General features: G+C 47.9%; 1 protein-coding gene across 2 annotated transcripts in view; it reads left to right on the top strand.

Moving 5' to 3' along the window:
* The window catches only part of SPTB (spectrin beta, erythrocytic), a 132,174-nt gene that overhangs the window by 63,662 nt on the left and 41,178 nt on the right, over positions 1-27,334 (top strand). For both annotated transcript variants that reach the window (XM_070377716.1, XM_070377717.1), the window contains exons 3-14: positions 14,304-14,455; positions 15,886-16,059; positions 16,958-17,049; positions 17,401-17,481; positions 17,802-17,917; positions 18,298-18,410; positions 19,403-19,590; positions 21,269-21,386; positions 22,467-22,625; positions 23,621-23,923; positions 24,961-25,111; positions 25,674-26,544. In XM_070377716.1, coding sequence (XP_070233817.1) covers positions 14,304-14,455; positions 15,886-16,059; positions 16,958-17,049; positions 17,401-17,481; positions 17,802-17,917; positions 18,298-18,410; positions 19,403-19,590; positions 21,269-21,386; positions 22,467-22,625; positions 23,621-23,923; positions 24,961-25,111; positions 25,674-26,544 — 2,518 coding nt within the window. The remainder of the gene's footprint in view (positions 1-14,303; positions 14,456-15,885; positions 16,060-16,957; positions 17,050-17,400; positions 17,482-17,801; positions 17,918-18,297; positions 18,411-19,402; positions 19,591-21,268; positions 21,387-22,466; positions 22,626-23,620; positions 23,924-24,960; positions 25,112-25,673; positions 26,545-27,334) is intronic.

Here is a 27,334-nt window from a genome sequence, read left to right on the forward strand (position 1 = left end):
GGAGGGAGGTTCAGAAGGGAGGGGACACATGTATTATGGCTGATTCATGTCCATGTATGACAGAGACCAACACAACATTGTAAAGCAATTATCTCCCAATTAAAAATTTTAAAAAAAGCCACACATGTGTCTTTGTACATGTAGACATGTATGTCATGACAAATTAGGGTAAATGCTATGAAGACTTACTAGGAATTGTGCATTTATAACATAACCCACAGCTTATAATTTGTCCAAGAATGAGTGGGGGCTTGTTTGAGTAAGAGTGTGGGATGAGTGAGTGGAGATAGGAGGGGTGGGTAAGAACCAAGTCACCAGGGGCCTTCAAAGGCCCTGAGTATCCTCAGGGTCCTGGCAGGAAGCAGCAGGTAACTCATAGTGGTGATGTTTGATGAGGGGATTGCTTGCAAAGGACCGGCAGAATTGAAGCATCAAAGGGTGGGAATTTTCAACAGGAAGAGCTATAGGCTTTCAGGACAGAGACTGTGGCCTTCAGGAAAGGGCCTGACAGACGGACGGTGCTGCTCCTGACCCATCAGCATGCATCCCAACCCAGGGATCTAACCCAGGTCTCCCACATGGCAGGCGTATTCTTTACCTGCTGAGCCACAAGGGAAGCCCAAGAATACTGGAGTGGGTAGCCTATCCCTTCTCAAGCAGATCTTCCCAACCCAGAAACTGAACCAGGGTCTCCTGCATCACAGGTGGATTCTTTACCAACTGAGCTATGAACAAAGTTAGCATGCATCCCAACCCACCACAAATAAGTGATGTGGTTACGTTTAGCTTTGAAAGATCACTCTAACCTCAATGGGGAGAACAGGTTGCGGAGAGGCTCCACAAATGTCCAGGAAAGAGAAGGTGGCAGGAAGAGTCAGCTTGGGGGCCACCAGGAGCAGAAAAGCGGTTCGTCCCCTGCCAGGGTCCAGCCTCGGCTGATCCAGGGAGTTCGAAGCGGGGACGGCGTCGGCGAGGGTCAGGATACAGTAGCTTCAATTAGATATTAATTAAAGATATAAAGAGTAATAGAATAAGGATAGCTCAGTAGGAAAATTCAGTGGAGAAAAGAGGCTGAGTAGCTTGGTTTATGCGGGGGACCAATAAAACTTCAAGACAAAAAGCTTGCACCACTTACGTAGGCCGCAGGTGTCCTTCCGTTCTCCTGAAGGAGAGGAGACACTGAGGCCTCCCCGGTCAGATCTTAGAAGCCCAGGCAAAATTAGTAAGCTTGGTGGGTTCTGCGCTCCAGATGGAGACTCAGCCAGAGTGAGAGAGAGACATGGGGAGACCAGTATTTCGAGAAACTGATCCCAATTCTTTATTTTCCATGGTCTACTTTTATACACTGAGATGTTATGCAAAAGTCACGCGGGGTCAGCAGCCCTGACTTTTATCAAAGTCAGGTGCTTCATACAAATGTATACAGAGGTCTTAGGGGTGTTACATCATCTTCTGGCCAGGGGGGCCCGCTGACAATTTACGACCCTCTCCTTGTGACAGCGGTCAGTCAACCAGGACACTTATTTCTCCAGGGGTGATTATTCTTAAAACAGACGCCACCCAAATAAAGTTACATTCCTATAGGGTGAGGGTATAGTGGGTTTTAGTTAAGGAAAGAATTTACTTAGCCTAAGGTCTAACGTGATTTATATCAAAGGTTAATACTTATTTCTTCTATATATTCATTAATGTGTGTAAGGGCAGGGGATGTGGAGACTTAGCAACAAACATTGGTTCAACAAATGAAAAACCCTTCACCAATACAATTTCTAATCAGCCCACTATACTTATAGTTTTCTAACTTCTCTAAAGAACCTGTTTTTAGAAGGTTTAAAGCATCTCGTGCCTCTCACGGTTGGGAGGCTGTGAGTAATCACATGTGGCCGGACGAGCCTGTCAGGCAGGCTAGAGAACCTTCAGAGGAGTTGTAGGTTAAAACACTCTTGTCACGCCCAAGAGTTTTTATTAACTGGAGCTCTAGGTTAACTCCTTCTCCGAAAGAGGTGGTGGGGGACAGCCCCCCGTAAAGTCAGAGGTGTAGGTGAGAGCACAAAGTAGTAAAGTAGGCAGGCTCTGGTTACGGGGGTAGATGCTCGAGGATTTCCAGGGGGACTCCTGAGGCTCGATCCCGCCTTTGCGTATGTCGAGGCTCCTTCCTCATAACCTTTGCCACGGGTGGAGTACCTCACTCTGGCCCCCAACCGTCCCCACCACATAATTCTGTCCTCCTGTTGCCATCACACTTTCCCCAGTGTGGTGACCTTGGCCAACTTACTTTCCTTCTCCTCTGGGCCTCGGGTTTCTCACCTGTAACATAAGGGGCTTGAACCAGATGTTGTAGGAGGACTTTCCAGCTCAGAACCTGGGGAGAAGCTCCCTGAGGCAGGGCTGACCATGTGTCTTTACCCTGAACCTCGGAGCTTTGACTCCTGGCTTGGGGGAAGGGAATCGACCCTTTTCAGTAAATCATTGGGTTCTCCAGAAATTCTCTCTGTTCATTAAGAGCTAGGCTGAGGCTGAATCCTGGGCCGTCTTTGACTTCTGCGGCCTCGTGTTCTCAGCAAGCGTCCTCTCTCCATGCAGCCACCACCTGCGTGCATGACAGCAGTGCTTGGTGTTTGTACAGCTGCTTCGTGTTCTAGGTGCTTTTTATCCAGATCTCACTGGCCCTTCAACCACTCTGAAGTTGGCAAGGTGTAACTATTGCCCTCTCCTTTCTAGACGAGGGAAGTCCCACAGCAGGAAGGGCCAGGACAAGCCTAGAATCCCAGGCTATTAAGATCAGCCCTCTGCTGTTGAGGCAACAGCACTTGAATGTCCTTCAGGTCTGCATTATCTCCTCCTTGGCACTCCATCTAAGACATCTCTTCCCATGTTTCCTTTCACCACCAGCCTCTTGAGCCTCTTTAATCAAAACCCTGAACTCATTTTTACTTCTGTCTTATAGCCTCCAAATGCTGTCACCTGCCAGGGCCAGCTGCCCCTTGTCCTGTGATGTTGTCCAGATCATCTCCTGTCATTTCATTCCCATAGTTCACATGTCAATGAGGCCTTGGCACATCAGACAGACTTTTGCTGCTGCCTCTGAGCGAGTTTCCTGGGCTCCAGCCTCTCCCTTGTCCAATCCCATTTATGTAGGGTGGTTAGAATCTTGCTCCTCCAGTAAATTTTTAGTGAGGTATCACTTTATCTGGCTCTTCTTTTCCTGGAGGATAAAGTTCAGTTTCTGTAGACTGTCCTTTGACTTCTTTGCTCCGGTAAACTCTTCTCACCCTCATCCCCAAAGCATGCATGCATACACCTTCATGCACATATGCACACAAACATATGGGTTTGCAAGTTTTCACCAGAGACCCCTCCTTCCTTCCCTGCCATTCTAGAAGTATTATCATCTTCAAGCCCTGGATCAAAACTAGCCTTCTTCACATGCTGTGTTGTGCTTAGTTGCTCAGTCGTGTCCAATTCTTTGCGACGCCATGGGCTGTAGCCTGCCAGGCTCCTCTGTTCATGGGGATTCTCCAGGCAAAAATACTGGAGTGGGTTACCATGCCCTAATCCAGGGGATCTTCCCGACCCAGATTTCGAACCCAAGTCTCCCACATTGCAGGCAGATTCTTTACCGCCTGAGCCACCAGGGAAGACTGGTGGCTTCATTTCTTCATTTGTTCGCATGAAATATTTTAAATTTAAACTTTTCCTATAATATATAAAAACCCTATTTTATTAAGAAATACATAAAAATCCTCTTTTATATTTTAAAAATAGAGTGATTTACATCTTTAAACATTTTTATTACATAAGAATATATATTTAGTGTAGAAAAGATTAGAAAAACTGATTAAAAAGAAAGTATAGACATTTGTGAATACCCCATATAGATATTGTAATGTCTTTGGATACATTTTTGTATTTATACATACACATAGACTATGTATATGTATAAATATAAACATCATCTATAATCTTAGACTGTTTTTCACTGAGATATATATTATGAATATCTTTTTATGCCTGTAAATATGCAGATTATCATTTTCATGGCTTTATAGCCTTCCTTTGTGTTAATGTACCCAGATCTAGTTAACCAGCATCTTAGTGTTTAACTTTGCTTACTTTTAGAGTCAGTCTTGTGTGCTTTATTCTTGCATTTAAAGGAATCTGTATATATTCAAATATGCATTGGCATATGTAGTAAGCATCTTTAAGTTTTCTCTTAGGATCAACCCTAGTTGGCTTTGAAATCCTTATGGGCAGAAGCACTGTGCCCAAGCTGTTCACAATGCCAGTATGATGAAAGTTGGTTAGCAGAAAGAACAATTCCTCCCCAGACTAAACAGGAGGAGTAGAATTTGTGCCAGCAGGATCGTTTTTGATGTGTCCCTGAGAGTCTGCCCCATGCTAGGCTTTATAATGGGTTGGTATCTCTACCACTGGGGTTTGTCACAAGTTCAGATATCCCTCTCTCAGTTTATCTAAGCTCTTGGCTTCCTGGCATGACATGGAGAGAAATCCCTTTGTAAACCTGCAAAAGAAGTAAATGCTTATTTCCAGGCCAGGCTGTTGATCCAAGGCCTCCCTTGGTACCTTTCCTCCCACTTGCCTTGCTGACCACCTAGCTTTACCCATAGCTTAAAGCCATGCTCTGGTGAAAATTCAGACTTCCTTAAGAAGGATACATTTTGACTTTTAATCAGTCATTTGTTCTTTGGGATTTGAGTTCTATGTCCCATTTTTCTTTATGACATCTGTTGTTTCTTGTTATAAAAGTTATGTATGTACATTGCAGACATTTTAGTAAACATGGATAAGCAAAACAAAATGTCACCCACAGTCTTAACACCCTGCTATAATATAGCACATCATTAGCTTTTTCTATGAATCTATGTATATAGGTCTACAATATTATATTGTAGTTTTATATTGTACAGGTAGTTTTATAATCTGAATTTTCCCTTAAAATATATAATAATATCTTTTCTTGCTACTGGAAGTTCTTCCACCTTATTCATGTATATAAATGTGCCAAAATCATTAAATAATGCCCTGTTGAATATTTAGGCTGCTATTCTCTATTTAAAATTTTTTTATTTATTTTCTACTTTTGAGAGCAGATTTCTAACAGAGGTAAGAGAGATACAAGAAACAGTCAAGGAATTTTATAGGAAGCCATAGCAGGAATAAATAGATGGACCATCTTACCTGCCTGCTAAGAAATCTGTTTGCAGGTCAGAAAGCAACAGTTAGAACTGGACATGGAACAACAGACTGGTTCCAAATCGGGAAAGGAGTATGTCAAGGCTGTATATTATCACCCTGCTTATTTAACTTCTATGCAGAGTACCTCATGTGAAAAGCCAAGCTGGATGAAGCACAAGCTGGAATCAAGATTGCCGGGAAAAATATTAATGACCTCAGATACACAGATGACACCACCCTTATGGCAGAAAGCGAAGGACTAAAGAGCCTCTTGATGCAAGTGAAAGAGGAGATTGAAAAACTTGGCTTAAAGCTCAACATTCACAAAACTAAGATCATGGCATCTGGTCTCATCATTTCATGGCAAATAGATGGGGAAACAATGGAAACAGTGACAGATGCTTTTTTGGGGGGGGCTCCAAAATCACTGCAGATGGTGACTACAGCCATGAAATGAAAAGACGCTTACTCCTTGGAAGAAAAGCTGTGACCAACCTAGACAGCATATTAAAAAGCAGAGACATTACTCTGTCAACAAAGATCAGTCTAGTCAAAGCTATGGTTTTTCCAGTAGTCATGTATAGATGTGAGAGTTGGACTATAAAGAAAGCTGAGTGCCAAAAAACTGATGCTTTTGAATTGTGGTGTTGGAAAAGATTCTTGAGAGTCCCTTGGACTGCAAAGAGATCCAACCAGTCCATCCTAAAGCAGATCAGTCCTGAATATTCATTGGAAGGACTGATGCTGAAGCTGAAACTCCAATCCTTTGGATGCAAAGAGCAGACTCATTGGAAAAGAACTTGATGCTGGGAAAGATTGAAGGCAGGAGGAGAAGGCAACAGAGGATGAAATGGTTGGATGGCATCGTTGACACACTGGATGTGAATTTGAGCAAACTCTGGGAGATGGTGAAGGACAGGGAAGCCTGGTGTGCTGCAGTCCATGGGGTCACAAAAAGTCAGACACAACTGAACAACAACATTTCCCATCTCAGTTCTCCAGGCTCAGTTCCTTTCCCATAACCAGTGTTACCAGCTTTTCATGTATCTTTCCAGGAATGTTTTTTGCATATATTAGCAAATAGTGTGTATTGTTTTTCTCAGATTTTCCCCACCATATATTGTCCCTTATTGTCCTTTTTTCCCCACCCAGTGTATCTTAAAGATCATTTTATATTAGTACACAAATGGGCTTCTCATTCTTTTTGCAGATATAGTATTCCATGATCTAGACATAATTTTAATTTAACCAGTCCTCTATTGGTAGACATTTAGAGTGTTTCCAATCTTCTGCTATTTCCAAAAATGCAGTGAATAAACTGATATGTGTTATTTTGCAAATGTATGTCTATCTGAAGGATAAATCCCTAGAAATGGAATTACTGGGTCCCAAAGTAAGTACAGTTATAATTCTGATCCATCTTGCCAAATTGCCTTTTACACCCTCTCCAAAAACATATGAATGTTTTCTCCCCCACTTCCTTGCCAACATGGTATTTTATCACACTTTTGGATCTTTGTGAATCTGATAAGTAAAACATAGTGTCTTGATGTACTTTCATTTTACTTTTGTACTTTTAGTATGAAAATTTTCAAACATGCGAGAAAGTAGAGATAAAAGTAAAATGAATTATCACCTAGATTTAAGAACTGTTAATATTTGGCCATATTTGCTTGTTCATGTTGGGGCTGAAATATTTTTAAAGTAAAGTGAATAATTATCATGACATTCTACTCTTACTTTATCATAATAGGTTAGCATGAATATCTGAATAACAAGAGCATTTCCCACTTAGCTATAATACTGTCACTACACCTAACAACGGAGAAGGCAATGGCACCCCACTCCAGTACTCTTGCCTGGAAAATCCCATGGATGGAGGAGCCTGGAAGGCTGTAGTCCATGGGTCGCTGAGGGTCGGACACAACTGAGCGACTTCCCTTTCACTTTTCACTTTCGTGCATTGGAGAAGGAAATGGCAACCCACTCCAGTGTTCTTGCCTGGAGAATCCCAGGGACGGGGAGCCTGTTGGGCTGCCATCTATGGGGTCGCACAGAGTCGGACACGACTGAAGTGACTTAGCATAGCACACCTAATAAAATGAATAATTCCCTTATACAATCTAATACCCACTTAATATTCAAATTTTCCTGTTGTCTCAAAGATGTCTTTTATCATTAGTTTGTTTGAACTAATTAAGGACTGTGTATTAGGTTTGTGTGTGTATGTATGTTTTTAATTTGTATTTCTATTATGAATAGCTTGGATAATTTTTTATACATCTAAGAGACTTTTATAATTTTTCTCTGTTAGCTCTTTGTTCACATTCTTATTTCATTATGCTATTGGATTATTGGTCTTTTTTCTCATTAGTTTATAGATTTTCTTTACCTACAAGGTAAGTTAGCCCTTTGTGATGTGAGTTGCAAATACTTTGCCTCATTTGGTTGACTTTGCTTATGGTATTTTATCCCACACAAACATTTTTTAATGCAGTTGAACTTTTAGTCTTTCATTTTATGACTTTGGATTTTGTGTTGGAATTATAAAACCCTTCCCTACACTAACATAAAAAAATTTTCTACTATAATTGATTTTGGTATTTTTATGGTTTTGTTTTTTACATTTCAATTTTTGACCCAAATGAAATTTGTCTTAGAGTATGAGATTTGAATTTAACTTAATTTTTCCTGGATGGCCACCGAGTCTTATCAGTTCAGTTCAGTTCAGTTGCTCAGTCGTGTCCGGCTTTTTGCGAACCCATGGAACGCAGCACACCAGGCCTCCCTGTCCATCACTAACTCCTGGAGTTTACCCAAACTCACATCCATTGAGTTGGTGATGCCATCCAACCATCTCACCCTCTGTCATCCCCTTCTCCTCCTGCCTTTAATCTTTCCCAGCATCAGGGTCTTTTCAAATGAGTCAGCTGTTTGCATCAGGTGGCCAAAGGATTGGAGTTTCAGTTTCAACATCAGTCCTTCCAATGAACACTCAGGACTGATCTCCTTTAGGATGGACTGGTTGGATCTCCTTGCAGTCCAAGGGACTCTCAAGAGTCTTCTCCAACACCACAGTTCAAAAGCATTGATTCTTCTGCACTCAGCTTTCTTTATAGTCCAACTCTCACATCCATACATGACTACTGGAAAAACCATAGCCTTGACTAGACGGACCTTTGTTGGCAAAGTAATGTCTCTGCTTTTGAATATGCTATCTAGGTTGGTCATAAGTTTCATGCCAAGGAGTAAGCGTCTTTTAATTTCATGGCTGCAGTCACCATCTGCAGTGATTTTGGAGCCCAGAAAAATAAAGTCTGACACTGTTTCCACTGTTCCCCATCTATTTGCCATGAAGTGATGGGACCGGATGCCATGATCTTCGTTTTCTGAATGTTGAGCTTTAAGCTAACTTTTTCACTCTCCTCTTTCACTTTCATCAAGAGGCTCTTTAGTTCTTCTTCACTTTCTGCCATAAGGGTGGTGTCATCTGCATATCTGAGGTTATTGATATTTCTCCCGCAATCTTGATTCCAGCTTGTACTTCTTCCAGCCCAGCATTTCTCATGATGTACTCTGCATATAAGTTAAATAAGCAGGGTAACAATATACAGCCTTGACGTATTCCTTTTCCTATTTGGAACCAGTCTGTTGTTCCATGTCCAGTTCTAACTGTTGCTTCCTGACCTGCATACACATTTCTCAGATGTAGGTCAGGTTGTCTGGTATTCCCATCCCTTTCAGAATTTCCCACAGTTGATTGTGATCCACACAGTCAAAGGCTTTGGCATAGTCAATAAAGCAGAAATAGATGTTTTTTCTGGAACTCTCTTGCTTTTTCCATTATCCAATAGTTGTTGGCAATTTGATCTCTGGTTCCCATGCCTTTTCTAAAACCAGCTTGAACATCAGGAAGTTCACGGTTCACATATTGCTGAAGCCTGGCTTGGAGAATTTTGAGCATTACTTTACTAGTGTGTGAGATAAGTGCAATTGTGCAGTAGTTTGAGCATTCTTTGGCATTGCCTTTCTTTGGGATTGGAGTGAAAACTGACCTTTTCCAGTCCTGTGGCCACTGCTGAATTTTCCAAATTTGCTGGCATATTAAGTGCAGCACTTTCACAGCATCGTCTTTTAGGATTTGAAATAGCTCAACTGGAATTCCATCACCTCCACTAGCTTTGTTTGTAGTGAAGCTTCCTAAGGCCCACTTGACTTCACATTCCAGGATGTCTGGCTCTAGGTCAGTGATCACACCATCGTGATTTCCTGGGTCATGAAGATCTTTTTTGTATAGTTCTTCTGTGTATTTTTGCCACCTCTTCTTAATATCTTCTGCTTCTATTAGGTCCATACCATTTCTGTCCTTTATCGAGCCCATCTTTTCGTGAAATGTTCCCTTGGTATCTCTAATTTTCTTGAAGAGATCTTATCATCAACACCCTATACCCAATAATCCATTTTTCCTCTTCATATTTGAAGTGCCACCTTTATCAGACGTTAAATGCCTATATATACTTGGGACTATTTGTGTTCCATTAATGTGTCTATCCATATGATAGTATCACACAGTTTCATTTGTTAGAAAAAACACCTGGGAAGATTGGTTACCCTTTATTACTCTTCTTTTCTGAAATTTTCTTAGCTATTTTTATAATCAGTTTTCTAGTTGTTTTTCTAGTTTCCCCTCAAACTTAAATTATGTATTTTTAAAAATAATATTAAATATATAAATTTAGGATAAATTGACATCTTTATGATATTGAGTTTTCCTATTCAAGAATTTTGTGTGATTTTTCCATTTGTTCAAGTCTTTGGTGAGCCTTTGGAGACTTTCTAGATTTATATAGAATTTGCACAATTCTTAAAAAATTTAAGCTAAAAGGTTTTGTCATTTTATTATCATTGGGAGTTTTCCAAATTCCTTTTTTAGGAAATGATCTTGCCATCACTTCAGTGGGTCCTTTAGCGTCTAGGATTAAATCTAAACTTCTTAGCTTTTCCTTCAAGGCTTTCCACATCTGATTTAAAACCTGTTTTCCACATATTTTCTTGTTACCTGTAGCTAGTCAGCAACTCTTGAACAAGCACTACCCTTTTATGTATCCTGTGTCATGGGTCCCCTCCTTCCTCCTCTGCCTGTGCAAAATGGTTTTCTTCACAAGCTCCTTCTTAAATGATCCAGTTAGAAATGACTTCTCTCCACTTTGATCTTTGACCATTTATTCTGTGTGCTTCTTATCTGATAATAATCCAATATTACCTTGTGACGGCTTTTGTATCATTAAAATGAACTGCCCTTTATCTCTTCAGTTCAGTTCAGCTCAGTCATGTCCGACTCTTTGCGACCCCATGAACCACAGCATGCCAGGCCTCCCTGTCCATCACCAACTCCCGGAGTTCACCCAAACCCATGTGCATCGAGTTGGTGATGCCATCCAGCCATCTCATTCTCTGTCATCCCCTTCTCCTCCTGCCCCCAATCCCTCCCAGCATCAGGGTCTTTTATCTCTTGCTGCTGCTGCTAAGTCACTTCAGTTGTGTCCGACTCTGTGCGACCCCATAGACGGCAGCCCACCAGGCTCCCCCATCCCTGGGATTCTCCAGGCAAGAACACTGGAGTGGGTTGCCATTTCCTTCTCCAATGCATGAAAGTGAAAATTGAAAGCGAAGTCGCTCAGTCGTGTCCGACTCTTAGCGACCCCATGGACTGCAGCCCACCAGGCTCCTCCATCCATGGGATTTTCCAGGCAAGAGTACTGGAGTGGGGTGCCATTGCCTTCTCCACTTTTATCTCTTTTTTATCTCTGTAAAACTATCAGTGGGTCTTTGCCTTGTTTCCTCAACTAGACTGAGAGGCCTTTGGGGAGAGTGAGGCTATCTCCTGCTTCTTGCAGCGTCTGGGCCCTGCAGCCAGTGATGGTAGTAACATCAGTGATAGCAATGATAGTTCACGTTTACACAGACTTTCTGTGTGCCAGGTACATTTTAAGCACTTTCCATGTATGAACTGATTAGCGGGTAAATACTTGAGTTGTGTTGGGTTTATTTGACCTCAAACTAAACCTTTGAAGGGGAATGTAAAAAAAAGATCAGCTGGGCACAATACCCAGACAGTGATTCTAGCTCGCTGATCAGAGAGGAAGGGGAATTTTCTGAGGAGGATGGCCAGAGTCAAGGAAGGGAGGGGAGAGGAACAGGCAGGAATGGAGAGGCCCTGAGCTTGATGGTTGTGGAGACGAGTATTTTCTGAGGTTCTGGTGGTTTCAAGTCAGGCTGTGCTGGTAGTTGCCCCTTGCCCTACACTGGCAGAGTTAGGGCCCGGGAAATAAGGCCTAGCCCATGGCAGGGCTTTGCTGAGGCCTCTTTTCCACAGTGGTTCCCTGCAGGATGGGCCGGGTCCCCTGGGGACAGCCGTCCCAATGCTTGGCTGTCTCCCTGGTCTGTCCGCACCCGAGGGTTCCCAGCCCAGCTTGCTCTGCACCACTCCCCTCCCTCTCCTGCACTCAGACAGCTTTGCTGAGCACCTGATGGGAGTGAGCGTGAAGCATGTTGATGAGAAGCGGCCAGGGCTATGAGCTGATGGAAATCATCCCCACCTCGGGGCCTGCCTCTCCTTAACAGTCGTGAGCCTCTTGGAATATTTCCCCCATCTCAACACTACAGACTGTTTCAGGGTGCCCGGTGTCCTAGGCAATTGCACCCCAGCCTTCATGTAAAAGGCAGCCAGGAGCCTACCTGCCTGAGCTCTAAACCTGCAGCTCCAGCATTTAGAGGCCTCATACACATCATTTGTTGAGAACTGGAGAGCTCTAAGCGTGATTTACATCTGTACTGATCCATGTACCAGGCAGGCAGCCTAGAATCAAATTCCACGTCCCAGTTAGAAGCTCTTCCTTACACTTTGCTGAGCACAAGTAAACAGGTCTCAGCACTCACATAATGAACTCTTTAGATTTTTAAAGACAAGAAAAGATGAAGGAAAGAAAGGACTTTGACTTTTTGAGACAGTTACCTCCTAAAGGGCAAAAATTCCAGCCCCTTGGACAAACCCTCCACAACTGACTAGAAAGGTTAGCTTCTTACGGAGCCGGTCTGATCTCTAGGGAATGCATTGTGGCATGGGGCTGAGGCTGGCTCTGTTGAATCTAAACATGTTCCAGCTTAAATTCAATTGCTTTCCTTCCAATATATCATCAAAAGTTTACTTACATTTTGCTGAAGCAAACCTAGAAATCAGGGAAGGGTCCAGTAGAATAAGCATTTTTTTCCCCTTGGAACTTTGCCCAGAGGCCCAGAATGAATAAGCCACGTTTTAATTTTATATTTGTTATGGTGGATTTGTATAGTCAGTTGTAGCATTTTTCCTCTTCTTAGAAGTCTTATTTAGATGGCTTCCAGAGAATTCTTTACACATGACTCCAGAACTCATCATATTTATAATCAAGTTTGTCTGCAACGAGGAGGGGACTCTTTCCTGTCCTTGAATGCCCCACCTCCACTCAGGGCCTGGCACCTAATGACTGTACAGTGAGCAATTGCTGAATGAATGAATAAGCGAATAAAGGGTCTGAGTTGCTAACACCAAAATAGCCACGAAGTGGGAAGGAACTGGATGCTGTGAGCCTCGGGAACCGCCAGGAGTATCCCCTCGAGGCCATGCTGGCCGGGCTCCTCTTGTTGTTAAGTCAGATATTTAATAATTGAAGAAGCCAGCCCTTCCACAGTTTGGGCTCAGTTGAGCCGACATTTATCCTGCTTTCACGGCGCTGACATTCCCTCCTGGCTGGACTGCTCGGAGTCTGCCCTGACTGTAACCAATCTGAGCACACTCTCCCCAGGGACCCTCCATGGCCCAGCCATACTGCCAGGTCAGCTCCCACCTGGAACCCTCAGCCACAATGCCCAGAAGCAGTTTGCCACAGGCTGTTCACTGAACTGCTCTCCTTGTTTCTATCTTTTCTGCTCCTCTTCTCTCTCTCTTTTACCCTGTCCTCCATTCTTTTTGAAGTCCCAGTCCCTGTCTTCTCTCCAGCATCTCAATCAAGCTTCCCAGCCCTAACCAAACAGATACCAGCATTTATTTTACAGTAGCTATTTTAACGGAAGTACTAAGAGGTAGCCCACCTGAACTGGCAAAGCCTGGGCCAGCAGCCTGGTTTGGACTGAGGCTCATTCAGGCCAAGGGTGTCAGCTTCCAAGGTCTGAAGATGGAAAATCCTGCCTGCCATTCTGGAGGCAAGAAAGAAAACTTAGTGCACAGCCTCCAGCCCAAGCCCCAACTACCCTTCACCCAACGTGGATCGCATTTTCCACGTGGTCTCATTGTCTCCATGTTCTTCCTTCTCCTCTACATACCAGCAGCTCCTTGAGGGCAGGCAGTGTGTTTTGCTTTTATGTATCAGGAGACTTGGCGTAGGAGCTGGATAACCCTCCACACAGCCAGCTACAGTACAGCTCCGGAGACCTACTGTGTGCCAGGCTCCAGGCTTTGGGGATATAGAGATGCACAAGACAGACAACTTTGCTGGACTCTAGGAGCCTGCAATCTTGCAGGAAAGACAGACTTTCAACGAATCCAAGTACAAGGAGAGAGAAATGAGCAATGCAGATGTAGGGGGTCAGGGCACACCATGTGAGACCCAACCTAGGGGTCACAAAAGCTTCCCGGAGAAGCACTGTTTCCGCTAACTCTTAAAGTACGACTAGGAGTTAGGTGAAAGGGATGGGATGAGATAGAGGGGCAGAGAGAAAGCCTTCTAGACAGAGGGAGTATTTGTTGGGTGAGTGGACAGGTGAACCTGACGTTAAAATCTGAGCTCGCTGACCCAGGGGTACAGAGCATTCTGATGGGCACGGGCAAGCAGGTGACTAGGTTCGGGGCGCCTTGATTCCATGGTGCTGGAAGTTAACAGAAGGCTGCTCTCTGGTCACCAATGCTCCCCAGAGGGGAATAGGATAGATGGGATAGAATAAATATACCCACCTCCTCTGCCAGGGATGGGGCAATTCTGGGTTAAGGTGAAAAACCCTCTGGCCCCGTATCACATGGCAAATGGACTCTGCCAGTCTCAGGCACCTCACCCAAGGTTCTTCTCCCCACCCAGATGAGCGGGAAGTTGTTCAGAAGAAGACCTTCACGAAATGGGCAAACTCGCACCTGGTGCACGTGTCCTGCCGCATCACCGACCTCTACAAGGACCTGCGGGACGGGCGGATGCTCATCAAGCTGCTGGAGGTGCTCTCCGGAGAGATGCTGGTAAAGCCCCTCCCCTGGGCCCTGTGGCTGGTCCTGGGTCCCCTCTGCAGGAAAGACACGGCCTGGGACCTCTCCACTTCTCACAACCTGCAATAGTAACGATGCAGTGTGTCCATGTGACTGATTGGTTCTCTGAACTTACTCATCTAAACATGTGCTGTGCTTAGTCACTTAGTCATGTCCACCTCTTTGCAGCCCAAAGACTGTAGCCCGCCAGGCTCCTCTGTCCATGGAATTTCCCAGGCAAGAATACTGGAGTGGGTTGCCATTTCCTTCTCCGGGGGATCTTCCCAACCCAGGGATCAAACCCACATCTCTTGTGTCCCTTGGATTGGCAGGCAGATTCTTTACCACTAGCCCCACCTGTATGTCCCAGCATAAATGCAATGACTTTCCATCTAATATATCGATCAAAACTTTAGTTAATTTTGCTGAAGTGTCTCAGAATTTCTTGCTTTTTTCTGGCCACTCCCACCTCCTTGACTTTCTTCTCTTGGGATCTGGTTATCTTTGGCCTGCAATGAACTTACCCTCAGGCTCCTTGCAAAGGCTAAGACAGATCCCGTTACCCAGCTGGAGAATTTGCATCCTTTGTGGAACCAGGAGGAAAGAGTGGAAGATATTTTCCTATGTGTTCATCACTCTTACAAGTGGAGATTTATTTCAGGCCCTCTCAGTTGTAACTCACCCAGCAGCAGTGCTGCCTCTGCAGGAGAACCAGGTCAAGGCTCATGTTTTGTTCCGTCACTTCCACTGTGACCTTGGAGCTACCAGGCAGGACCTTCTTTGTCTCATTTCTCCCACGTGCAAAATGATACCTGTACCTGATGGCATAGGCTAAGAGCCTTGGGGTTTGAATGAAAGATTCCACATTCTTCTGTTGCCTTTTCAACTCCAGGCTGAAGTTAAAGAATGCCTCTTACCCTTCACTGAAGGCCCACTAGAGAGACTTACCACTAAGAACCCTTCAGATGATGCAATTACTCAGCAATGGTGGTCCCTTGAGCTTCGGTTGGGGCCATGCAAGGGTGAGGAGGGAGGAGGTCAGATGGCAGGATGGACCTATTTTAATCGCCAAACTGAAAGCCACTCTTATTGCCAAACAGCAGTAAATAGTTCTAGAGCTGTGCCTGGCGCATAGTAGGTGCTCAGTTAACTCCCTGTTGTGTTACTTATCTGAATGTCATCTATTACCACTCACAAGGCTCTGTTTAGACCGAGGAACAGTACTGGTACAGCCCACTTGCAGAGCTCTGGGTGCTCAAGGGAGGGAACCCCTGAATTTTGCTGAAAGTGGTGGGGTTGAAACGTTGTCGAGGAGTGAGCTGGGAGGTGGAGTTTGGCATGGAGGGTGGATGCTGATGACAGGCGCTGGTCCAGGCGTGACCGTGAGGTTCTTCCCTGCCCACGGGGGCAATGGCGTCCCTCAGCCAAAGCCCACGAAGGGGAAGATGCGCATCCACTGCCTGGAGAACGTGGACAAGGCCCTGCAGTTCCTGAGGGAGCAGCGAGTGCACTTGGAGAACATGGGCTCCCACGACATCGTGGACGGCAACCACCGCCTAGTCCTCGGCCTCATCTGGACCATCATCCTGCGCTTCCAGGTGGGTCCCCGGGCCTGAGAAGACGGTGAGTGAGTGTGAGTGCCCACGTGCGTGTCCCCAGCAATGGCGCTTGTAGGAAGGAGAGACCATCCTGAGCATCACCAACTTGCTGAAGCTGAGCGCGAGCAGCCCAGTCAGTGTCATGGTCTTTTGAGAGAGAAGCTAGAAACTGGGAGCTGGACTCAGATCCGGCTGCTTTCGCCAGATCCGCTTTTGCTCCCGTCCCCCCACATGGGTAACTCTTTGGTTTTCTAAATAGTTTGATTCAAAATTTGCAAAGACAGTGCAGAAAATCTGCTGCTGTGTTTTCCAGTCAGAAGCTTTTCTCTTCCCACTGAAAGTACAGGTCTGTCGTGTAAGGAAATTTAGGAAGCCCAGGGAAGGAAAGCAGGGTCTTCCACCTGCTGGTTTGGGGCAGAAAGAACCCAAGTTGGAGGAGGGAAGGGCCGGGAGAAGAAAAATAACCCTCAACTCCCATCCTGAGGATCTCCTGTAAGTGGCCTCGGGGGTCCAGTCTCACTCACTGCGGGTGTGTATGATGAAATGGTAATAACAGCAGAACCAGGGAGGATGAAAAGGCAAGAGGAGCCACTAATCCAAATGCGACACCTTCCAACAGTCATGCCATCCCACGGCCCTCACAGCGTCGTGCCTCCTGAGGAGGAATGAGGCCAACGTGCATTTATTCTTGGCCTCCCCTTCAAGTTTCTGATTGGAGCCGTCTCCTCTGGCCTGGGGAGTACAGCAGGGTAGCAGGCCTCTGGGACCCGAGGCCCCAGCCTGTGGTGTGGCTGCAGGGCTGGTAACCAGAGGAGGAAAGAGGAAGGGGGTTCTTCCAGGGAGAACTCTGGGCCAGATGCAAATCTCAGTCTCCCCTCTCTTGTTCCCGTGCCCCCAGATTCAGGACATCGTTGTCCAAACTCAAGAAGGCCGTGAGACGCGCTCAGCCAAGGACGCGTTGCTCCTGTGGTGTCAGATGAAGACGGCAGGGTATGCCCTGGGGACCAGCCGCTAACATGTCCCCACCACCCTCTTCACTCCCCACCCACATATTACCAGAACTATAGCAGCTTGGGCATATTCAATGCAAAGTCTATCCCGACCTGATTCTTAGAGGCCCGGAATGTAGGATTCTATCCCAGAGTTGCCTGGGTCAGACCGTGGGGTCTGTGGGGGTGAGTGTCTCTGGGCCCATCTGATGGGGGAGCCTCTCTGTGGGGCTTAACAGCCGCTGTCTTGTTGACCGTTCGAGAAGGGTCAGGTCCACCCCTCTCCTTCACACACTTGTAGGGACCTCAAAAGAATCTGTTTCTTAGGTCTTAATGTTTCTCTTGGATGCAGCTACCCCCACGTCAATGTCACCAACTTCACCTCCAGCTGGAAGGATGGCCTGGCCTTTAACGCCCTGATCCACAAGCACCGGTAAGAAGGGGGAGCGGGCTGCGGGAGCTGGGGATCCCATGCGGGGAAGGGGGTTTGGATACTTTGCACTTAGCGTGTAGGTTACTAGCCAAGCTCCACAGGAACATTAAACCCCCTGTGCCTGCTCCTCTCACCCTCAGCATCCTGCCTCCCTTAAATCCTCCTTCCCCACACGCTGGTGCTCACGGCTCCCTCCTCCATCCCATGTCCTCTTCTCACTCCTCCTGCTCAGCCCCTTCCTTGCATCTGCCCAGGGTCTTTGCCCTGTTGGTGGGGGACACCATGCCCCCTGCCCTCTAACAGTCTAGCTTCATCCCCAGGCCTGACCTGATCGACTTCGATAAGCTGAAGGACTCCAACGCCCGGCACAACCTGGAACACGCCTTCGAAGTGGCCGAGCGTGAGCTGGGCATCATCCCGCTCCTTGACCCTGAAGGTGAGCTGGCACCCACCAGATGGGCAGGGCACCTGGAGGCATGTGGCGGTGCTGGGCAAGCCGGGGGCACAATGTGGGCCTGGGGGCCGGACCAGGGCCCTGTTCCGTCTGCTCTTCAGCTCCAGACTGGCTCCAATGCCTCCCCTGCCCGCTTGGGAGCCATTGTAGTCTTGCCCTCCTTTTCCCTTCTTCCTTGCTTTGTGGTCCTAATATGGATTTCATCCTCTGGCTTAAACCGCAGCCCCATTCCTCTTCCGCTCTTGCCTGTCACTCGGTACGTGTAGTTGAACTTCGTGCTGGAGACACAGGGAGATGAACCCCTTGAGCCTGACATTTCCAGCTTCTAACTGGTCCTGAGAGCCCACACTTTCCCCTTGCAGATGTCTTTACAGAAAACCCTGACGAGAAATCCATCATTACCTACGTGGTGGCATTTTACCACTACTTTTCCAAGATGAAGGTGCTGGCGGTGGAGGGCAAGCGAGTCGGTAAGGTACGGAGCTGCTGTGAAACCAGGGCCCCCAGCTCCCTGCTCTCCATGTGCAGGCCTTGACAGACACTCCCTTTCTCTCCTAAGAGCTTTATGTCTGGACCCCAGCCATAGGAAAGGGCTCACATCACTCCCACCAGCCTCCTCTGAAGCCAAGCATTGCCACGTTAATGGCTCCCAAGCTGAATTCCAGCGCAGGTTGATGATCTGTCCTCAACAAGGTCATAGATCTGAATCCACCTTCCTCCTTCAGACCTATGTCTCATGAACATTCCCTCAGGAACAAAACAGGCTTTTACTTATTAGTCTATTGCGGTGTCAGATCTCTCAGGCTTCCATAGCCAATCCGGGAGCCACCCCATTCTACAGACCCTCACGCTGGGTCCTCAGCTCCTCCAGGGTAGGAACCTTTTCTCATTCATCTTTGTGCACTGGTGTTGAGCAAAGGCAGTGCCTGGAAGCCTTCCATCTTTGTTGTTCAGTTGCTCAGTCATACCCAACTCTGCGACCCCATGGACTGCAGCATGCCAGGCCTCCTCTGTCCCTCACCATCTCCTGGAGCTTGCTCAAACTCCTGTCCATTGAGTCAGTGATGCCATCCAACCATCTCATCCTCTGTTGCCTCCTTCTCCTCATGCCCTCAATCTTTCCCAGCATCAGGGTCATTTCCAATGACCTCGATCCTTAATACCCATTTTTAAATAAACAGGACTTTGGCTCCTCTGGTGACTGATGTCCTGGGACAGTGGGCTTTCCAGTCTTTTACAGGGTGAGAGAGGGCGGGGAGCTGTTCCTGATTGCAAACACAGCTGGGTCCCTCCTGCACCACCTATCCAGCCCTCTGCTCAGCAGTGGTCTTGGGCTCTGGGGACAAAGCCAACATAAACACTCTAGGGCTTGCGAGGAGGAGGACCACCTCAACTGTGGTCCCCATTGGCATCTTCACTGATGTCCTCACTCTTCTCATGAGAATGAGTTACAAGGTGATTCCCTAGGTAATCGACCACGCCATTGAGACTGAGAAGATGATTGAGAAGTACAGTGGGCTGGCCTCGGACCTGCTCACCTGGATCGAGCAGACCATCACCATCCTGAACAGCCGCAAGTTTGCCAACTCCCTGGCCGGTGTCCAGCAGCAGCTGCAGGCCTTCAGCACCTACCGCACCGTCGAGAAGCCACCCAAGTAAGGGCCCGGGCACCTGGGAGGGTGGGCATCAACTGCTGAGAAACCACCTCCCAAAGGTGAGAGGGCCTGGAGAAGGGGTCTGAGAGGCATGTCTTGGATGTCAGGGAGCTGCCTGTCTGTCACCTGCTTCATCCTGTCTTGTCTCCCTGCTCCCAAGCTGTCAGCCTGCATTGGGTAACCCCTGACTCAGCCAAGGGAAGTACTTTCTCAGATCCAGATCCCTGAGTGGGGAGCGGGAGTGAAATCTCAGGCTTCAGAATCTCTTCAAAGAACCTGTGCTGGAGACTTCCTCTTTCCTGCGCACCGAGCTGTGGGTTTGTTCTCTAGTAACGACCTCTGCATCCGCAGCCCCAGAGCTCGCCACGTGCGGCCTCCTTGATCATCAAACACATCCTTCTTCTTCTCTCCTGTCTGTCACTGCTCATCCATCAGCAGAGCACTTAGCCTGCCTCTTGGGACTCTGCTCCACTGCAGTGTGTGCAGGGCCTGCGTGCACATATGCACACGCAAATACAGCCACGCGTGTGCACACACACGCACACGTACATACACGGCATTCTAGCTCGCCTGCCCTCAGCTTGTCTAGCTCCCCTGAAACAGATTTCTAGCTCATTGGTGGTACCTGTGCTTTATTCCTCCCCTGCTCGTTCATTCATGACTCGCAAACAGGGAAAGGCCAGACGCAGAGTCTAAAATGTACTATAAATGAATATCTGATTTCTGGCCTGATACTAACCATGTTTAAAGTCCTAAGCCCAATCCAGGTAATACCTCCCGTGAGTCTACCAGGCACCGCACACAGGGGTGGTAGCTCTTGGCTGCATAAGACAGTGCTCGAGGTCACAGCCTCCTTGACGTGCCTATGAGCAGCAGGTATATGGGCTGGCCTCGGGCACCTGGGAACCTTGCTTACCAGCTGATCTGCGACTGCCACAAGGATGAGGGAAAAGTGGGTAGATACTTGGCCACGTGCAGAAATGGGAAAATACTCAGTTACCTGGAGCTCATCTGGACATTGGGTTCTCGACATCCATCCAGCTGCCATCATCCCCTCCCCCTGAGATCCTCCCCGAGCCCAGCCTTTCCTCCCCCCTCAGAAGCATCTGGACTTTTGGACAGTTGTCAGGACAGCCAACTCATTAGTACCCAGGTGAAAGTTGCTTTCTGTGCAATATGTTCTTACATGGATAATGCTGCTTCAAAGGCTTATTGACTCACTCCATAAAAAACTGAGTAAAGAGCTAGTGGGGAGCCTTTAGCATTTGTAGAACAGGGAAGAATTTCTTTGTATTGATTGGTAACACTTGATACCTACAGGAATTTCCAGAACACTTAGCCATTCCCCCATGGAAACAAATGATAAGCAAACACTGCAGTAGTTGTGTTTTCTTTGATTTATGTTGCAAAGACTCAACCCCTATTAGGTCTCAGGTGGTGAGTATGATAGACTAATGTTGTAACAGGTAAAACATATAGATCCTCTATCCTTTTTTACTTTTAAAAAATTTTACTGAAGTATAGTTGATTTACAATGCTGTGTTTCTTTTTACTTTTTAAAGAGAAATATGCTTTGCTATCCCCGCTCCAAGATGCCAGGGTTCCATGTTTACTTAAGAAAGAAACATTGGCTGTGGGAGTCTCAACACTCATCACCCAACCTCTGTTTTTTCCACAGGTTTCAGGAGAAGGGGAATCTGGAAGTCCTACTTTTTACCATCCAGTCCCGGATGAGAGCCAACAATCAGAAAGTGTACACGCCCCACGATGGGAAACTGGTGTCCGACATCAACCGGGTACAGCCGCGTTTTCCATTTCACGTTGCTAGTGGGTTGATTCAACTCCTGATAGAAGCACAGGGAATGGTCCCTGGAAAGGGTTAAGTCAAGCCACTCTCTGTGCTGTTGTTAATGACACAGCTGGCTATTGAGGGAGCTGTCTGAGCCTAGCCCTGAGAGGTCAGACTCTACCCACCATCCTTCCATTCAGAGGTGGGGAGAGGGGCAAGATAGGAGACAGGGATGAAGAGGTACAAACTGCTACCTATCAAATAAATAAGATACAAGGATTTAATATACAGTATAAGGAATATAGCCCATATTTTATGATAACTTGATATGGAGTATAATCTATAAAAATATTGAATCACTATGCTATACCCCTGAAACTAATACAATACTGTGAGTCAACTATACTTCAATTTCAAAAAAATAAAAAAGAAAAAGAGGCAGTGGCTACACAGTTCCAGCTCAAATGCCATGAGAATGGGGATTCAGCAGGCTTGCCAGTGGGTTAACTGAGCTTCTCCTAATGAGGGCATAGGGAATGGTTCCTGGGCAGGGTTAAGCCAAGCCACTCTCTGTGCTGTCAATAATGACCAGCTGGCTGTTGAGGGTACTATCCAAGCCTGGCACTGAGAGGTCTGGCTCTACCCACTGTCCACCTGTGCAGTCCCCTCTTCAGATGCCCAGAGTCCAGTTTATAGCCTATTCTCTATAGAACCTGGAGGGCTTTTAGGGAATATCAACTACTTTTAATGAAGGCGGATGCCTTGTGACACTTTGGAGATTTGGAGGCCTACCACTGCCTGGAAATTCCAGTGGAATGGTGGTGGCCATTTACTCAATAGGAATTTACTGAGCACCCACAGAGGCAATAACACTATATGAAACCAACACTGACTTATGGGAAGGCCAGTTTAGGGGAAGAGGGGACTGGGAGGTCATGATCGGTGCTCCCTGAATCTTCAGTTGGCTTAAACAGGAAAACCTGAAGGCTGGGTTCTGTCTAGATTCCTCAAATCACTCAGTACTGGTGAAAGAGTCGGGATGGGACCCCCAAATCCCAAGAGCTCTCATCTGCCCCTCCCTGCGCAGGCCTGGGAAAGCCTGGAGGAAGCTGAGTACCGGCGGGAGCTGGCCCTGAGGGATGAGCTCATCCGGCAGGAGAAGCTGGAGCAGCTGGCCCGGCGCTTTGACAGAAAAGCTGCCATGAGAGAGACGTGGCTCAACGAAAACCAGCGCCTCGTGGCCCAGGTAGTGGGGTGCACGTGGGGCTGCAGACGGTGGGGCAGGCAGAGCGGGACAAGCCTCTCCACAGGCCTTGCAGCCCTGCTCCCTGTGATTGGGTGGGTCAGGATTGATATCTGAAAAGGAACTCTCCCAGATCGACTAAGTCTCACTTTTTAATTATTTATTTTTTGGCTGCACTGGGTCTTCATTGCAGTGCACGGGCTTAGTGGAAGCATGTGGGATCTTAGTTCCCCTCCAGGGATCGAACCTGGGCCCCCTGCATTAGAAGCGTGGAGTCTTATCCACTGGACCTCCAGGGAATTCCCTATTAAGTCTCATTTTAAGAAAGAGCCACACAATCCAAAAATGGCCCCAAAAGTTATCCCCTATGAGCCAGGAGCATCACCCAGAGCCAGAGTTCAAGTTGATATTTCAGGGGTCCTCTGGGGATGCGATGGAAGCTGTGCACCTTGTGAGTGTCAGACACCCCTTGGACTCTGGCCTTGAGGACTGTGTCACATTTCACTAGCTAAAAACTGACCCCAGGACTGATTCTCCATGAGAGCATCTGTCCCTTCCCACCTGGATCTTGGCATCAAATTAAATTCCATCTAGAAGGGGGAAGCAAGCATTCTGAAAGAACTGGAGAGTGTGCAGGCGCCCCAGAGAGCATAGGGCAAGCCCTCTGTGTGCAGCTGCAGGGTTTCCAGTAAGAAGCCCCTTCCTGCCCAGAACAGGTCCTCTCCAGGCAGGGTGGTGAGTGCCAGCAGGTGGGAAAGAGCTCTGTTAGTGATAGTCATCACATGGATGGCCCAGTGAGTAAAATCACGAGCTTTTTGCCAAGGTTCTCGTGAGACATTTAGTCTTTGGAACTTGTCTCTGATAAGGTAGGCTGAAAAAGATGGCAGAAGGGCTTTCTCCTGCAGAAGTTGCTCCTAAAAGACCTGCCATTTCTCTGTGCTTGGGGACCAACCAAGGGGACCCTAACCAAACTGCCTGTTTTTCTCCCTGGGGGACAGGATAACTTCGGGTACGACCTGGCAGCAGTGGAGGCTGCCAAGAAGAAGCACGAGGCCATCGAGACAGACACGGCCGCCTATGAGGAGCGGGTGCGGGCCCTGGAGGACTTGGCCCAGGAGCTGGAGCGGGAGAACTACCATGACCAGAAGCGCATCATGGCCCGCAAGGACAACATCCTGCGCCTGTGGGACTACCTGCAGGAGCTGCTGCAGGCCCGGCGCCAGAGGCTGGAGAAGACGCTGGACCTGCAGAAGCTCTTCCAGGACATGCTGCACAGCATTGACTGGATGGACGGGATCAAGGTGGGCCTGGGCACCCCCACCCCCTCCACCTGGGGCTTCAGCGAGCTGTGCTTCCTAGGCACCTCCCAGCCCCACGCCCGAGTCAGAGCAGAGCATCTAAGGCAGCAGAGTGTCTGATGGCATCTGTCTCTCAGCAGCTTGGCTCGCTCTGCTCCTGTCTGCTGTATCCCCGGTGATCAAGAAATCTGGGGTTCATAGTTACACAGGTGCCGGCCTGCAGGGCCTGGATGAGACAGACCTCCCTCAGGAGCCTGGAGAATCAGGCTCTGAGTAATCACGATCTGAATCTAGTTGGCATCCAGACCTTGGCATCCAGGGCCACTGGGAAGTCTGAGTCTCCTCTCCTGCTATCACAGTGGCTCTCAACTGAAGACTCACAGCAGACTCACTGGGGCTTTCTTTCCTTTTTTTTTTTTTTTTTAAGATTTTTCTGATATAGGCCTTTTTTTATATCTTTTTTTTTCTTTTTTTTAATTTTAATTGGAGGCTAATTACTTTACAATATTGTGGTGGTTTTTGCCATACATTCACATGAATCAGCCATGGGTGTACATGTGTTCCCCATCCTGAAGATATAGGCCATTTTTAAAGTCTGTATTGAATTTGTTGCAGTGTTGCTTAGTTTTATGTTCTGTTTTTTTTGGCCCTGAGGCATGTAGGATCTTAGCTCCCCGACAGGGAACAAACCCATATCCCCTGCACGAAAGGTGAAGTCTTAACCTCTGGACCGTGAGGAAAGTCCCCCGTGGAACTTTCTTAAAATATGTACACCCAGGTCCCACCCCTGGGGCACACGTGGGCAGACTGAGTATAGGACTTGATCTCTTGAAAGATGCTCCCTGGATGATTCTGATGGGCACCCTCAGTGGGAACTCCCGCTCTGTAGCCTCTTTCCCATTGAGCAGCTGCATTTTCCAGCTGCATCTGACATCCTGGTCCCCAGTGCCACGGACCCTCTCTTAGGAAGGTTATTCTCCCAGCATGAGGGTCTCTTCACCTTTCCTTACTCCCTCTGCCCTGTCTGTCCTCTTCGCCAGGCTCACCTCTTGTCTGCTGAGTTTGGGAAACACTTGTTGGAGGTCGAGGACTTGCTACAGAAACACAAGCTGATGGAGGCTGACATTGCCATCCAAGGGGACAAAGTGAAGGCCATCACCACAGCCACCCTGCAGTTCACTGAGGGGCCAGGTAAGGCTGCGGGTTGAGGTTTTTCTGTTGAGGCCTCTGGCCCAGCACTCCAGCACCCCAGGGTGGATAAATCTAGCCGTAGAATTCTGCCTCTTTCACCAACACGTGGTACCAGAAAGAAGTTTGAGGGAGAGCAAAATTGTCCAGAGAGTAGGCGACTGCTTCAGTCATCTATTATCAGAAAGGTGTGTAAGCACCAAGAAGGCATCCTTCGTCTTTCATCCTTTTGGCTAGCTCAGGCTTAAATAGGTGACCCCTGCTGCCTCTCGGAAGAATCATCTAGAAATTAATGCCTGGGTCTTTTTAAAAATAATTTCACATTTTGCATTTCTACTGAGAGCTGATCCAACTTTTAACCTCTCTTATTCCTGGAGTTTTAGTGGAAACTCATTATTAAGAACCAATTAAAAGCCTATCCTCTGAGCACCTGAGACCCCATGCATCTGGTCCCAAAGCCCCAGTGAGATGGCAGGTTCTAGGTGGTGTGGTTCTAGATCTGAAGCTTGCCCAGAGATGATGAAGCCCTTGTCCCCTTTGTCTTTCCTCTTCCCATGCCATCCAGGGTACCAACCTTGTGACCCCCAGGTCATCCAGGATCGTGTCAGCCACCTGGAACAGTGCTTCGAGGAGCTGAGCAACACGGCAGCTGGGCGCAAGGCCCAGCTGGAGCAGTCCAAGCAGCTCTGTAAGTTCTTCTGGGAGATGGATGAGGCCGAGAGCTGGATCAAGGAGAAGGAGCAGATTTACTCCTCCCTGGACTATGGCAAGGACCTGACCAGCGTGCTCATCCTGCAGCGTAAGCACAAAGCCTTTGAGGATGAGCTGCGCGGGCTGGATGCCCACCTGGACCAGATCTTCCGGGAGGCTGAGGGCATGGTGGCACGCAAGCAGTTTGGGCACGAGCGGATTGAGGTCCGGATCAAGAAGGTGTCTGACCAGTGGAACGAGCTGAAGGACCTGGCTGCCTTTTGCAAGAAAAACCTCCAGGACACTGAGAACTTCTTCCAGTTCCAGGGTGATGCAGATGATCTGAAGGCCTGGCTACAGGATGCCCACCGGCTGCTCTCAGGGGAAGACGTGGGGCACGATGAAGGGGCCACCCGGGCCCTGGGGAAAAAGCACAAGGACTTCCTGGAGGAGCTGGAGGAGAGCCGCGGAGTGATGGAGCACCTGGAACAGCAGGCGCAGGCCTTCCCCCAAGGGTTCCAGGATTCCCCAGATGTGACCAACCGGCTGCAGGCCCTCCGGGATCTCTACCAGCAGGTGGTGGCCCAGGCGGACATGCGGCAGCAGAGGCTGCAGGATGCCCTGGACCTGTACACCGTGTTTGGGGAGACAGATGCCTGTGAGCTGTGGATGGGCGAGAAGGGGAAGTGGCTGGCCCAGATGGAGATCCCGGACACGCTGGAGGACCTGGAGGTCGTGCAGCACAGGTCAGAGCTGGCCCTCCCCTCTCACCACCCACTACAGTCTGCGCTCCTAGTCCCCAAACAGCCTCCAGATCGGCAAGGCCCTCTCTGAGAAGCTATCGGATGCCCTTGGTCCCAGAGGCCAGGCACCAGGAGTCACGAGTTCTCATCTGGCTCTGTGGCTTTGGGTACTTCACACCACCGCCCCCCAGGGCCTTTCCCAAAGGGGCTCTTTCTAGTCCAAGTGTTCAATGACTTTTCAGTGACAACAGCCTTTGTTCAAATGAATTGTATATGGAACCCCTGATATGTAACACAGAGGAAAGCGGAGGGGACATGATTAAGGGGGAGGTGAGAGGCTAGAGCTCATAAGCTCTGTCTTTTGGTGGCAGTCCCTAAACCACATGAACCCTCAGGGGCCTCAGAGACCAGTTTGTAAACTGTCAGTCCAAGGCCACTCTCATTTGCAGTATTTGAGTTCCATCAGCATTCCAGCATGGCAAGGCTTGTCCCCAGCATCCTGAGTACAGAATCCAAGGAGCTGAGAGAAAGAGGCCACTCCTTGATCCTGTCCCGGTGGTCCCATGCTGATGCTGGATGGACCTGGGCTCTTATCTCAGAGGGGTCAGCTTTCATAACACAGGATGCCCACAGCCTCAGCAGCGCGCCCTTCTCCTCCCCAGGGACGGAGCACCTGACTGGGGAGGTATGCTTCGGGTGGAAGCAGTGGAACCGTGTTCATGAGCAGCAGCTGGGCCAGTGGAGGTGTGGCAGGTGCTTTCTGTGGCCATCAACACCGCCCACACCTCATTTT

Source organism: Bos mutus, chromosome 10 (assembly GCF_027580195.1).
Source record: "Bos mutus isolate GX-2022 chromosome 10, NWIPB_WYAK_1.1, whole genome shotgun sequence".
Taxonomy (NCBI): domain Eukaryota; kingdom Metazoa; phylum Chordata; class Mammalia; order Artiodactyla; family Bovidae; genus Bos; species Bos mutus.